This window comes from Ischnura elegans, chromosome 6 (genome assembly GCF_921293095.1).
Source record: "Ischnura elegans chromosome 6, ioIscEleg1.1, whole genome shotgun sequence".
Classification (NCBI taxonomy): domain Eukaryota; kingdom Metazoa; phylum Arthropoda; class Insecta; order Odonata; family Coenagrionidae; genus Ischnura; species Ischnura elegans.
Genome location: NC_060251.1, coordinates 92340169 through 92356228, shown reverse-complemented (window position 1 = coordinate 92356228; position 16060 = coordinate 92340169). Strand labels below are relative to the sequence as shown.

The window sequence follows — 16060 nt, the reverse complement described above, 5'->3', positions numbered from 1 at the left end:
ATAGTGATACAGGGAATGACGTCATCATCAACAGTACGCTCATGGCACATTTCGCGAGAGATAGGAGTGCCAAAGGAAAAGGGACCTCAATATGATGAGCACGACTAGTCCCCAGGGCTCGAATAGCTTTGGAAGATTTTGAAAGGGAGGATTTCTCGCCGTTAGTGAGACATTGAAATATATTGAGCACCTTGGAATAGACAAAACACAAGAGTTTGCTACGAAAAAGTCGGTAACTTTTTCCATTACGGAGTTCACGTACCTTGTCTACCTTCTCTGTTTTCCGCGATAATTCTTGACTGCTAGTCCTCTGAATGATGTTAGTCATTTCCTTCTCCTGCTTCTCTATGCTATTTTTCCTTTCTTCTTCTGCTCCGTTATTCTGGAAATAAAAGATAAATCTGCGTGTAAGTTCAGTCCGTTACAACTTGTTTTCCATTCGGGTGAAACAGTCAACCAAATAACTAAAGAGAATACATTTAGCAGGATATTATGATAATTCTAAATTTCGATGGCCACCACCGACTCCGAAGCATTAAATAACATCCTGTGGAAAAAATGAGCATATAAATCACAGAATGGGATGAAGAATAAATTAACTGCCTCATATAATAGCAGCATTAATAAATATATCATCAATCCCGGTTGTAAGTATGGGGTAATTTTGGGAGTGGAGAGAATTGTATAAGAAAATGCTAGCCGTTGGAAAACAGGGGAATACAAAAACAGTATTCTTAAAATTTATGATAAAAATTAACTTGAACACAATGCATTAAATACTTCATTTTTCAGGCATACAAACCTCTTTGGCTGGAGGTGTTTCGGCATCCGACGTTTCAGGTGGTGATGAGGCGGCTGTTTTCTCGCCTCCATTGTTCTCCGTCGTGCCAAGTGCTTGCAACAGAAGCTGCAGTTTCTCGTTGAGCACTTGGCACTGTTGGGCGAGGTGCATTTGACTGCTTTCGGCCGAACTCACCTCCAAATCCTTCGCTTTTCTCCGGTCTTCCTCCATTTTCAGGCTGAATTCGGCCATTTTTTCGGTGAAATGCTTCACCGTATCACATAACATTCTGGAAATAGAATAGAAGGGGACCACGGCTTAACATCTCGTCTGACGGACGGAATAATACAATTGAAGTGGCCTCCTTATGGCACTAAAGCAGAGATCCAGCAGCCTATGAAAAATCTCTGCCACCAGATCCCTACTACCTTCTTATGAATTACTGAAACCTTGTGTTTAACTCTTTAAGTGTTTTCATAAAGTGCCCTCCACCAGGGAGCTAGGAATTAAGGTTTTAGGCGTAACTAATACTGGAGGGTGTGGGGGTATGGAATACCCGCCAGGGTTAGGGAGAGGTGCGGAGGCACTCCCCCAGAAATTTTTTTAAGAAACATGTTTAAAAATGGTGATTTTTAAGGCCTTCTGAGGGTTATTTTATTAATACTTACTCTATTTTATAAGTAACATTAATAAAATTAAGTAAAACGGTTCAAACTGAAAAATTTCTCTGAGCTTTGGGTGGGGCTTTATCCCCTAAAACCCCCCTTGCTGTGCCACTGCCCTCCACAAAGCACTCAACAGGGATCGGGCATTATGTGAAGAAAAATCCACTACCGCCGGGATTTGAACCCAGACCCAAAGGTTGGGAAGCCAATTATCTGAACACCACACTAACGAACACCCCTTTTAGCTGCTAATGACATTTCTTCTTCATTATAACTTCATTTTTGTACATCTCGGAAAATAAATAAATGCATACTTAAAAGGGGAAGAATCTAGGTTTTTCTCGGCGAATGACTTGAATGAATTTCTCTTGGTTTTCAAACCGGGTTAGGGTTTGCATGTTTAGTTGGAGACTTTCTCAACATTAGCCCTTAAGATGTTGGGAAAGTCTCCCAACGAAACGCGTTGGCCTAAAACATGAAAACCCTATCCCGGTAGGAAACCCGAGAAGAATTTATTTAAATACTTAATAGGTCACAAATCAATAGGAATTACGTAAAAGGGTATCATACTAGAATGTGAAAGCTACACAGCTCTACAGAATACTTAAAAGGCAAGAAATCAGTACAATTTACGTAAAAAGGGTATATATTGCATGGGGGGGTCGTCAACTCCCCTAAGGCATATTCCTAGTTACGCCACTGGTCGTATTTATCCTTTACGTAATTCCTATTGATTTGTGACCTATTAAGTATTGACGACCCCCCCATGCAAAATCTGGTAAAATTCATGAAAAATGAAATGCCTGGAAATACATTTTACATCATTTTGGCGCTAAAAATTTAACTTTAAGCATATGTAGTAATTATATGTCAAAACTGGACAATAGTTTTAAATGTTTTTTTTTTATTCTCTGAGGCTTTGGAGGGTGATCTTTCACCTCACCCCCCCATAGTTACGCCACTGCATACGAGAATGTAAAATTAATAGTGCCCTACAAAATACTTAATAAGTAAGAAATCAATAAAATATACGTAAAAAAGGTATCTTACGAGAGTTTCAAAGTTAGAGAGCCCAACGTGACTGGGTACTCACTTGGCAGAGGCAGTAGCCACGGCCCGCGTGTCCGACTGCAAAATCTGCGCGAGGTGGTCGGCGACGGACTCATAGGCGGCCATCGGGCCCTCCGAGTCCCACCCTCCCTCCAGCTCCCGCTGCCCACCGCCCAGCAGCGCGGCTGCCGCCCCATCACCCTCCAGCTCCTTGCCCATCTTGCGCGCGGTCATCGTCATGGCCAGCGGACGCTCAAACGTCATTATACTCCACCTGCCGACAAGAGAGAGAAAAAAGGGGATATATCGGGCAAGGGACTCCATTGTAGGAGGCTCACGAACATGGCGGTTAAGCGTTACATCTGCTACCGTTTCGCGCGCATATTATTCGGCGGCGCCACTGTATCTCGCTTTCGGTGTGACTTTCACCACTAATCGAAGTGGAAGGGGAGATATAACTGACAATCGTCTAGCATGCGTTAAATGTGTGTTTTATATGATTTATTGGCTCAGCTACATATTGCTACCAAGTATTTCTCTTGAAAAGTGGATATGGTTGACTGGTAGCGCCGAGATTTGAAATATGATTGTAATACCTCGACAACAATACTAGCGGGTGACTTGAGCACGGATATTTCAAAAGAGGATCCTCAAGACGGCCTCTGAATGCGTTGTCAACCACAGCGCGTTTAAATAGGTTTACAGAAGTCGTCACTCGCGTCGCTGACGGACAAATTGATCCGAGTTTCAAGGGGAAAAAATGTATAATTAGGGGTTTCAGCCGAAATTTGCCTTCATGATGATGTGATTTATCAAATTCATGCTATTCCTCGCTATTGCAAAGTCCTTATTGCAAATTATTGGAAAATAGTGGATCGCATTGCACTCATCACCGCGCCGCGATCATTTTTGAAAGCCGATTAAAATGCGACCGAAGTGGCAACAGAAATCAGCCTTGCATGGGATAAAATTAGACCATCTCTATGCAGTCCCCTTGGAATAGAGAATCCTCTAACGTAATCGTGAACATGGCGGTTAGGCGTTACATCTGTTGCCGTTTCGCGCGCATTTTATTCGGCAGCGTCACTAGGCAGCTGTATCTATCTCTCTTTCAGAGTGCCTTTCGCGATTAGCCGTAGTTGAAGTGGTCTTTTTTGAATAAAAAATCGCCTCGAATGCATAAAATGCGTGGTTCACTTGATTTAATGGTACACTGTCCTCAAAAGTGGATGTAGACGACTAGAAGCACCGCGAGAGGCGATTTTGAAATCTAATTTTAATGCGCGCTATAAATCTAGGGGCTGACTTGAGAATCCTCTAATGTAATATTCGTATTATCGGGTATCCAATTAGACTTATCTGAAAACAGAAGGTACAAAACAGGGATCCAAAGAGGCCTGTCCGCTCCCACCCCCGTAATAACAAAAAAAATTGTGTGGAAAATGCAGTTATTAGATGTATGCCCAATACCAATAACAAAAACAAGAATGACACCATGTGAAGCGCTACATCAATTTAAAAAAAAAACTTAGCCTGGAAATAATACTACCAAAAATACAATAAATCAGTCATCCTGGACACCTGTCACATTGCTCGACGATTCCTTTCCATACAATAACTGAACAAAACATAATTGAACTTTATCTGGTCCATTCACTGCGAAGAAAACTTAAAACGTCTTTATTGGCGCAGGATTGAGACTAAGAAGAGTCAATTCTTCCATCCGTACCCTCTTCGTTGAACTAATACTAAATGATTACAAAAATTTAGAAAGTAAATTAAAATAATATCTAGATGAAAATTTATAAATACAGTAACAGATAAAATATATTTATCGCATTTAAGATCATAGTGATACGGAGAATTATGTCATCATCAACAGTTACAAATCCCGAAGGCCATTTTGCGCGGGGCACGTCACAGCGCAATATGACCTATGCACGAAGACGCAATCAAAATTGCGTCGAATAAAGCGGTGAATTGCTCGAACGCATGCCAGAATGCACGTACGCGAGATGGCAAAATAGCTCCTGCTCTAATTTTGAGCTCGCATTCTCGATTTCAACTAATGTTTTCAGTGCTAACCTGCGTATTGACTCTATAATATCATTACGCGTATCATTAGGTTAGCACTGAAAATATAATACTGACTATCATGGCTGTTCAATTTAGACATAAAGCGTCTCATAGCCCATGGCAATTATGACACAAAAAAAGCTCCCACTCAGCTTCCAAAGCATCAGAGAAGAGAGAATGACATAATTCGCGAAAACATTCGTGTGAAAAGGGGCAATATATATCAGAAACGACCATTTGAAAATCTGGCCAGAAAAGAAGCCTTAGAGACCACTGATACTGATAGCGGGTGATGATCAAATGGACAGGTCGGAAGAAAAGCGAGGTGTACCCGAGAAAGGGGTAATAAGGGGAAATACAATGGTTTCAGGCTTTACTTAGTGAAAATCCGTACAAAAGAATTAATAAGGCATGGTACTTTTTTCACAGAAGTTATTTAAGTCGACCGGTTTTGTCGCAAAGGCGACATCTTCAGGTACAGAGTTAATTATTTTGGTTGTTATTTTGTTGTTTATTTGGTTGTTCTTCCCAGAAATTCTTTAAGCACCCATTATCCTATCCCCTCCGCAACCCTCCCCTACCAAAGCGTAATAACAACCAAATAAAGAACAAAATAACCACCAAAATTACATAATCTGTACCTTAATATGTCGGCGAAATCGGTCGACTTCAATCAATTCTGTGAAAAAAGTGCCATAGCTTTTTAATTCTTTTCAATAAAGGCAACTTTGAACCATTCGCCAGAGAAGGACCAGATGAATAGACCACGTGATGAGACACAGTAATTGCGAAAAAATGTAATGTGGGCAAAAATTGAAAGAAGGACACAAGGAAGAAATATCTCATGAACCTGTATGAATTAGCTCGGGAAAGGGAAAAATTATGAGCTGGATTATACGGATATTAGAATTGCATTACAATGAGTGGGTGGGTTTTTTTAACACCGGAAACCCAATGATACAACAATATTTAAAAAAATACCATTTCCTCTTTCAATATTCGATTCACTCAGCGCACAGTATTATAATTAAATTTCTCGGTGTGATGTGATTAGTCCAGAACCTTCAAGAGCCTACGCAAATAGTCGAATCCATCGAATGAATCATTTTCGTCGCTGTTAAGCTAAGGCTCTCTTCGACGTCAGCGATCGAAATTCAATAAATCCCAATGCAGGACATTCAATTACGTTCACTGAATCGGATGATCAAAAACGCGTCGCGCAAATCGGATCTCCCTCTTATTTTTTTATGTGCCCAGTTCGTGATTGGACTGAAATTCCCTCTTTGGTGCCGCGAAAAAAAGTTTTTTTTTTTACTAATTCCCTTCCAAGTGTGCACAATGGGTTCATTTGAAACCCATTTCGAAGAAAGGAATTCGAAAAAGTGTCCATATGAAGCTGATTTCTTTCATTTGATGCTTTTCATGTAAAAAACCGGGCCAATGTCTTTTATCAATCACAAATTCTTCCTCTGAAGGGCTTTCGTTATCACGTATTGTCATTTTTCTTTCGTCTCATTTGTAAAATTAGCACTGCAAATTTCAGTATTTACATTTTAATCATATCTCAGACTCTCTGCGGTATCAAAATAGTTTAGAGATGCATTGAATCGAAAATATATTTTGACCATTCTTTAAGCCCCTTTCGGCTTTAAATTTTTTTATAATAATAATAATAATAATTATAATACACATATTTTTTTAATTGTATAAATAACATCGTAATGTGAATTTTTACCAAAAGAGCAAAGTAATGTGAAATTTGACTATGCACAAATGTTATATGTTTAAAAAAATTATAATGATAATACTTTTTTGTACCAATAAAAGAAAAACAAGAACAACAATTTATACAAAGTCATAGCAATATTACAATAATAAATGGATCATGATGGCCGCACTGAGTCATTTAAGGCTTATCAGCAGGTGTCGTTTTCAAAGTAATTTAGTGATCGGACCTCTTTAAAGCAAATTGTTCGGAATAAACAGGAATAACGGTTACAGTATTTATATGTAATGGTTATGAGTCATTAATATTATTAGAAAATGGTACAGAATGTGCCTCAGAGTTTGGGGCTAACTGAAATATAGAAGTTATTTTTTATACAGTGATTTAATATTTTCAATGTATGGCATCACCTTTATGTGTTTTATCGTTTGCCTTGAAAAGAACTTTTATCTTGCTTGCTTTGCTAATTTTATACGATGCTGCATATTCAACATTCACCGAGTAATGCCAAGCCCCTCCCTTTTATTTGGCCCAGAGGGATGGATATCATTAGCAAGTATATACATTGGTTTGGCCCCAATGCAGAATGTAACCTCGATAACGAGAGGCTATCATGCCTCTTAGGACGCTTCAGGAATAATTGTCAAATTCATTTGGACGACTTCGGCCCATTTGATTTGCCCCTCTGTATCTCCGCATTATAATATCTATTCCTTAGAAGTAACTTAAGATAATGGATCTTTAATGATATGAAGGGCTAAAGTCGGTGTAAACTTAGGTTAACCCATTTAAAAAAAGGACAACCCGTGATCTTTTATATTTAAGTGTGTACGCATAATGATATAAATGACGAAATATGATCGTACGCCGCGGCACGCCGCTGGCACGCCCTCGCGTATGATTCATTGAGTAATCCATACGGAACTTAATTTATTATTTCTTTATTTATTAACCCTGATTCTGCAAGTGAAGTTTTTTCTTTTTTATATGTATCCACGAACAAATTATCACTATCTTAGCAGATTTTTGCAGGTTTTTTTACTCCCCCTTCTTTTGTGCGTGTTTTCCTGTTGTGTGTTTTTTTTCCGAAAAGGATGTGTCAATCAAAATCTTTAGGTACAAATATACGTGTCTTTTCACGCATTGTATTACTATTCTGGGCAGGATTTTTTTTCTGGGGTGCACATGGCAAACGATCTTCTCATGCTTGAGGTTAAAAAAAAGACACAACAATTACTGTACGAAATATTCTCTTTATTTAACATGAATGTTATTATTGCGAAATTAAATTATCGAAGCTGTGTAATGCACAAAACAAAATGTACGTAATGATAACGGTATAAAATGTTTTGTCAAATTTTTAAGCGTCTTGGGGGGGGGGGGCACGGGCCCCCGTTCCCCTCCTAAATCCGCCAAAGATTCTGGGCTATACCAGTAGGTAACTTGTCGTATTTCTTAATTTAGATTATGCGAGTAATGCGTAAGTTTTTATAAGAGCAGTAGAGAAAAGAATTCTTTTGAAAACCTCGAGTAAAAGACGGGAAAATATCGGCCACATCATAAGATTCCGTGTCCTGGTGAAAATTTTCGTTGAAGAACAGGTGAAAGGGAAGAACAGCATAGGAAAGCCAAGTATGAGATAAATAAGTTGGTGTCAAAAGATTAACCGATAGGAGGATTGAGTGGAGAGCTGCGTCACACTAATCTTGAGGCCGTTTTATACGGGGCACGTCGTTTTGCAATCTGACGTATGTACAAAGGTGCAGTCAGTATTATATTTTCACTTGAGATTGTGCCGAGAGAAAGCAAAGTTTTTAGCCATAAAATGATGAAAAATAATACTATAGATAATTCATTATTTAAATTTATTTAATAATATAAATAAATATATTTAAAAAAACAATGAGGTTTTATAATTAGGCTTCCGCGGGTGTAATTACGTAACTACTTTCATCCAGAGTCGTTTTCTGGCAATGATATCGTTGGAACAATTCTGCGGGATGCGGTACTCGCAGATTAAAACCATACGATGTAAAGAGAACAGTTAAGGGAAAAAGCTGTCAAATTTTGGTCCTTCGACTGAATACAGAGAAAACAGACAGAAAAAAGGGTTTATACGCGCATTGGAGTATAAGAAAGGGTGCTACATGCATTAAAAAAGGACCAGTTAGGTTGGGAATAATCTGATACTTTATAATTACAAGAAAACATGGAAAATCATTACCAAAAAGCCCGAAAGACAAAACTTTACGTTAACTTAGGAAATAAGCTGGATAAAATATCGACGTAGAGAAAATCATCAGTTACGGTGTAACAAAAACAGTATGGTAGCGATAAACCAGGTTAGTTACATTTATACTATTCATAACGTACCTACCCTAAAAACACCAAATTCCAATAAATTCATCTACATTTTTATTCAAAGGTTACTTAATCTAGGTTTTCCAATGTCAAATTTAAGATTTATTGTCTTGAATTGAGGCAAAATAAGCAGCTTATTTCCTAATTGATAACTTACGTTGCAAGCGTGTACGTTTTTTTACACAAGGGAATAAATTAATTAGAACTATCTAAAAAAATACGATTTCCAATTTCGTCGAAATTGTAAATCCAGCCAAATTCCAAACCCACGACAGCTTTGGTTCCAATTAGTCTGGATTACTGACGCTATATTGAATGAAGTGAATTTTAAAACACCTTTTAGCTAACATGGATATTTTCAAGTAGGTTGCACAAGTTACAGCTCATCCAGGAATTCATTTAGTTTTGCGTCACGAGATTAAATAAAAACTCATTAGTTATCAAGTTTTTATCGAAACAAATATTTTGATGACTCCTCAAAAAATGAACTTGTAGTTGGAATGCAAAAATGACCTACAAAATTAGAAGCATGGCACCTTTTGGGCTATTTTTATTACTGACAACACATTGATTTTTGTAGAATCGTGTTCCTCCTCATGGAATCATCGCCTTGAATTAAATCTTCGTAACAGGAATAATTGTAAATGAGCATAGAATTCTTGCCACTAAATATCATTGTATTCAAATGCTAATTATCTCCTGCTTCATTGGGGTTTTTCTTCTTTAATTACTAATTTAACTTATTGCATTAAAAGTTATTTAAAGGCTTCGTTTGATATTCGGTGCTTTAAGATTGCAACAATCTCAAAATATAAACCCATACCCTAAAATGAACCATCCATAATGACAGCATTTAGAAATAATACGCTTGATTCAACTCGTATGCAGCAAACGAGAAGTATTAAGTATTGAATAGATCAGCTAATTAGGACTACAGGTCCAGTAATTTCAATCTTAAGAAGACAAATAGAATAAAATTTGTGTGTTAAATTAATTTAGAGAAATAATAAACTTTTCCCGATTGTATTGACTTTTTGCCACGACAAGTTGTAGGTACTCGCATTTTACATGACTCATCTTAATCATTCCTGAAAATATTAAAAGGAAGCCTGAAATAAAAATAGGGCAATCTTGGATAAGAAACGACTCACACTACCTCTGCGACACATAAATAGAGGTCTATTCAGCATCAAGCTTTACTTATACCTGAAGATGCATGCGGGCCTGTCGCCGAATATTAGCCGTGCGTGGCGCTGCCGTCGGGTATACCTTGAGGTTGACTCTTTCTCCATTCTCTAAGACTCTTAAAAGACATAGCCGAGTTTAGGTTATTCATGGACTGGAACACCAGAATTCTACAAACACCAACGTCCTGAGTGGTGAAATTCACACTCCTGTGGAGCGCGAACCCGCGACCCCAGGATTAGCAAATGGGGACTTTACCCCACTATCATCAGGGCTGACCAGCCCGGAAAACATGAACACCTGAACCTTATTTAAAATCGCATTTGGATTTCCTACCTTCAAGCATGCAATACAAGAAATCATTTACGCAGAGAAAATTATGAAGTTGATGGTAGGTGAGTTTACTTTGTGGAAGTTATACATGATATAATAAAATAAAAACACTGTACTTTCCACACAATTTTAATACTTAGCGACCAGTTTCGACGTGTTCTTTGTCATTTTCAAGCTAGACTGAGAAAATTATCTTTAATGGTCAATACAAATTTGTTTCAATAGGGTACGTAAAATCTTCGGTCAGTAATTAATAATAGAAATAATATAATACATTAAGAATGCATATCCAGGCCAATTTTTTAGCTACAGAAGATTAAATTTACGTAAAATAAATGATCATTGCACATCAAAGCGCAAGCTCCTTTTTTCATACGAATGTAACTTGCCCTAATCCTGGTCCACTTTGGATTAAATCAAAGACTTTTTTTTGATCTGACGATTCTTTCCCTGGTCTGTTTTTCCTTGGAATCCTAAAAGACATAACCATGTTTAAGTTTTCCATGGACACGAACACCAGCATTTTGCACATAAAATGTCTTTAATGGTGGTGAAATTCACATTCCTGCGGAGGTCGAACCCGCGACCCCAGGATTAGCAAACGAGGACTTTACCCCACTATCACCGGGGGGGACAAGCTCGGAAAATACTAGCACATCAATTTCGACACTTCACCACTCCCGGGGAGACATATCTGAAATGAATAGTCAGGCATCTGGATGGGGATCTCAGCATGTTTATTTTTTTGGGGAGGCTGTTCTTATCGTCGCCTTTTCACTCACCTGTCCAGCATTTTTGTGGAGGCTTTCTCGTACTTCTCAAGGAGCTGAGGTAGATGGGCATCTCCGTCGCAAACGCTGCTGCCCCAACCGAGGACCCGGGCGAGGTCGTTGCCCGTCCCCAACGGAACCACTCCGACCTGGCATTGCTTCTGAAGAGGGTTAAAACACGCGTTTACAAATATCAATCTAGAATTACCACGAATAAGTTTAAATACTAACGAGTCGATTGGGCGCTTGAATTCATCAAGCGGGTATTTAGGGGGGGTGGAAACATAGTTGTGTCACATATTTTCGAGTCATGTGCCCATAAGTGGTTTAATATTCAAAAATTTCCCCGCCGTTTTTAGAAAGGGTAAGGAACTAAATTTTTCACTGTTAGAAATATTTGTTATTTTCAATATGATTTTATTTGACGGATAATTGATTCTTTGATCCATTAAGTTAACCATTGACACATAATCGGAATAAGGTTTTAAAAATTTCAAGAGAGTGTTGATTATGTGGTTATTTTTCAACTGTTAAAGTCCATAAGCATTGTGATAAGCCACTCTTGAAAATACAACGCAGATTCTTTAGATAAATATATAAAGATATTCCACTTGCAAAACGAATGTCCATAATGCAGTTTGTAAAATACTGAATTGTAACGATTCCTCTACTTTCTTTGGTCTTAAAAAATAGTTATTCTCAAGATATTCCAATTTGCAAAAAAGATTTGGCATACTTGCTATCATAATCGTATCGAATTATCAAGTATACTGACACGTGCATTGAAAATACGCAATCCGATTGATTTACCTTCCAATCTTTGATCATCAACCCTAAAATTCCTGGTCGACTATGTGCGTGCATGCAATATCCTATGTTATAACGATTCGATATATTTTAAGAAAAAGCATATTCGATATGCATCAATCGTGAGACTACATGCAAAACATATTACCTTTGGGAATTGTGAGGAATACCAAGATGTACCAAGCACCAAATTTAATTGGTCCAATGGATACACTATTCAAATTGTGCCAATGTTATGTATTTGTTATAATAATCGAATCCATTCTTCGATTATACTGGCATTTGTATTGTTGAATCCGCAATGCTATTGATTTACAGTCTATGGCTATCTTCCACATAATTATATTGGTCAACTATGTCCTTGGATGTAAAATCCTATATGTTATAGCAATACGATATATTTTAAGAAAAAGTAGATTCGATTAATACCGAACGTGAGACTATACACAAAATATGTTTCATTTGGGCATTGTGAGGAATACCAAGATGTACCCATTTGCCAAATTTCATTGGACCAACGTATAAACTAATCAAGTTTTGCAAATTTGCGTATTTGATAGAATAATCGAATCGATCTTGCGATTACACTGCCATCTGTACTGTAAAATCCGCATGGCAATTGGTTTAATTTTCAGTCTGTGTGTCTACTATACAATACCTGGCCAACTATGCCCTTGGATGTAAAATCCTATATGTTATAGCGGTTCGATATATTTGAAGAAAATGCATATTCGATATATATCGCACGTTAGACAACATACAAAGCATATTTCTGTTGGGCAGTGTGAGGATTACCAAGATGTGCACATTCGCCAAATTTCATTGGTCCAACGGGTATACTTTTCAAGTTATACCAATTTGTGTATATGCTATAATAATCGAATCGATTTTTCGATCATACTGACATCTGTACGGTAAAGTCCGCAATCCCATTGGTTTAATTTTCAGTCTATGGGTATCTACTATTTAATACCTGGTCAACTATGCCTGTGGATGTAAAATCCTACATGTTATAGCAATTCGATATACTTTAAGAAAAAGTAGATCCGATATATATCGAATGTGAGACTACGTACAGAACAAATTTTCATTGGGCATTGTGAGGAATACCAATATGTACCCATTCACCAAATTTCATTGATCCAACGGTAAATCTATTGAAGTTATGCCCATTTACGTATTTGCTATAATAATCGAATCGATTTTTCGATCATACTTACATCTGTACGGTAAAGTCCGCAATCCTATAGGTTTAAAATCCAGTCTATGGGTATCTACTATTTAATCCTTAGTTAACTATGTCCTTGGATGTAAAATCCTACATGTTATAGCAATTCGATATATTTTAAGAAAAAGTAGATTCGATATATATCGAATGTGAGACTACTTACAAAATAAATTTTCATTGGGCATCGTGAGGAATACCAATATGTACCCAATCACCAAATTTCATTGATCCAACGGTAAATCTATTGAAGTTATGCCCATTTACGTATTTGCTATAATAATCGAATCGATTTTTCGATCATACTGACATCTGTACTGTAAAATCCGCAAGGCTATTGGTTTAAAATCCAGTCAATGGGTATCTACTATTAAATCCCTAGTAAACTATGTCCTTGGATGTAAAATCCTACATGTTATAGCAATTCGATACATTTTAAGAAAAAGTAGATTCGATATATATCGAATGTGAGACTACGTACAAAACAAATTTTCATTGGGCATCGTGAGGAATACCAATATGTACCCATTCACCAAATTTCATTGATCCAACGGTAAATCTATTGAAGTTATGCCCATTTACGTATTTGCTATAATAATTGAATCGATTTTTCGATCATACTGACATCTGTACTGTAAAATCCGCAAGGCTATTGGTTTAAAATCCAGTCAATGGGTATCTACTATTTAATCCCTAGTAAACTATGTCCTTGGATGTAAAATCCTACATGTTATAGCAATTCGATACATTTTAAGAAAAAGTAGATTCGATATATATCGAATGTGAGACTACGTACAAAACAAATTTTCGATGGGCATCGTGAGGAATACCAATATGTACCCATTCACCAAATTTCATTGATCCAACGGTAAATCTATTGAAGTTATGCCCATTTACGTATTTGCTATAATAATCGAATCGAATTTTCGATCATACTGATATCTGTACTGTAAAATCCGCAAGGCTATTGGTTTAAAATCCAGTCAATGGGTATCTACTATTTAATCCCTAGTAAACTATGTCCTTGGATGTAAAATCCTACATGTTATAGCAATTCGATACATTTGAAGAAAAAGTTGATTCGATATATATCGAATGTGAGACTACGTACAAAACAAATTTTCATTGGGCATCGTGAAGAATACCAATATGTACCCAATCACCAAATTTCATTGATCCAACGGTAAATCTATGGAAGTTATGCCCATTTACGTATTTGCTATAATAATCGAATCGATTTTTCGATCATACTGACATCTGTACTGTAAAATCCGCAATGCTATTGGTTTTAAATCCAGTCTATTGCCTTGTTTCCACTACGAAGGGTCTACAGCGGTTAGGGGATGATGGGTAACCTGACCAGCGTTCCAACGGGAAGTTTGTCCGAATACCCTGCCGGGAACAGAAGTTTGGGGGAGGTAAATAGTTGAGTAACGAAATAGCGTGTGATGAAAATGTAGGTTCAAGTCAAGGTGGTAAAGGAGAGGTGGTCTCAGTTCCCTTGCCGAAGTCCTGTGACGTCACGGCAGACACCGGCCATTTTCGACGGATGAACCGCATGGGAATATAGTTTCTTCAGCAACGAATATTGCGCTCCCTGACTAATACTGCCGATTTACTACTCTTTTTGCGTGGTAAAAGCATCATAAAGAATGCGTTGTACGGTGGCTACTTGTGGTAATAGCTCTAACAAAGCTAAGAAGAGCGGACTTCAAATATCCTTCCATAGGTATGTAAATCGTTGCGTTGTTGTGATTATATTATTTGAGGCATTATTCCTATTATTAATCTATTTATCTTGAATAGTTGTGCTGGATGCTCTTCTATGCCTGATGCACTATGTCTTCTTCATGGATTTCTTGCATAAATACTTTTCAGCTCTTAAGCTGAAGAAGGGAAGAGTCCAGGGAAAGACCCTGTTGGCAGAAAGATCACCATCTTCGCATTAGATTAGACTGGCAGAATGTTTTCTGCAAATTGATATTGCCCAACCTTAGTTTTCCTGTAGCACAGACTGTGAATGATGAAATAGACACTCGAGTAATAGCATGTTTGATACAAATCAAATTATTCCATATTAAGCATTGCTACTTCAGAGCCATGAAGGTAATATTAGTACTTCTAGAAAAGATTTACACTGTTAACTATTCAAATATGTACGGAAAAACGTCCTGTAAAAACTTGACTGAAGCACGCTTATAGTTTTCCCTTCATTACCTTTTCCTTAGGAACTACTATTGGTGATTCAAATGACTCCTAAAAGAAATAATCACCGTTTGCACAAATGCATATTAATAATAAACACAAATTTTACTCTTTACAGTGTTAATTGCGTTAAAGTTCTACATGGTATTATGGCTAGATGGTTATAGTTAACGACAATGGTGCAGAAAATTGAAGACAGTATATAAGAATTCACTCTGGTAGGCGAGAGGGGAAGAGTTGGACTCAACAAATGCTAGTTTTTAGAAACAACTCTTAGTAGTTACGAAATTTTATCTTCACGAGTTTCTAGGATTACTTTTCAAAATGGCATTTTCAGTTGTTCTTCGGAAATTCCGCTTTTTCAGTTCGGCCAAGGCAATTCTGTTCGTAAAATCAAAAATAGCAGCCGTTCGGCGTCGTCCTTTATTTATTCACTTTAAAAAAATACCTTTCGTTCATGACAAACTATTCTATTGAACGCATTCAAATGTCATACATATAAATTCCACCACCCCACAGCCGTTTCATCGACATATCTAGCTCAAAGGCGAGAATGTGAATAAATATGACAGGAAAACCCGGGCATAGCATGTTAATCCTGCCAGGCGGCTGAGCGAGGTGTCGGCCGTGACGTCACCGCCGAAACGTAAACAGCGAAGTGAGACCACCTTACTTTCTATCACCTTGGGTTCAAGTAGCTAGATTATTGCCTTTGATCAACATTTATTTAATGCTGTGGGGAAATTGGATCCGCCTCCGGAACAAATGGAAGAAGAAATGCGACGGAGGAGGAACCTGAGGGCCTATATTATAAATAGGTTAAGAAGAAAACCCCGGCATTACATAAGAAGAAGTTGACGGTTTGTTAGCAGTCAG

General features: G+C 37.6%; 1 protein-coding gene across 2 annotated transcripts in view; it reads right to left on the bottom strand.

Moving 5' to 3' along the window:
• The window catches only part of LOC124161181 (diacylglycerol kinase delta), a 444246-nt gene that overhangs the window by 27026 nt on the left and 401160 nt on the right, over positions 1–16060 (bottom strand). For both annotated transcript variants that reach the window (XM_046537414.1, XM_046537415.1), the window contains 4 exons: positions 10960–11108; positions 2540–2770; positions 803–1070; positions 263–382 (listed from right to left, as the gene is read on the bottom strand). In XM_046537414.1, the coding sequence (XP_046393370.1) occupies positions 263–382; positions 803–1070; positions 2540–2770; positions 10960–11108 (768 nt within the window). The remainder of the gene's footprint in view (positions 1–262; positions 383–802; positions 1071–2539; positions 2771–10959; positions 11109–16060) is intronic.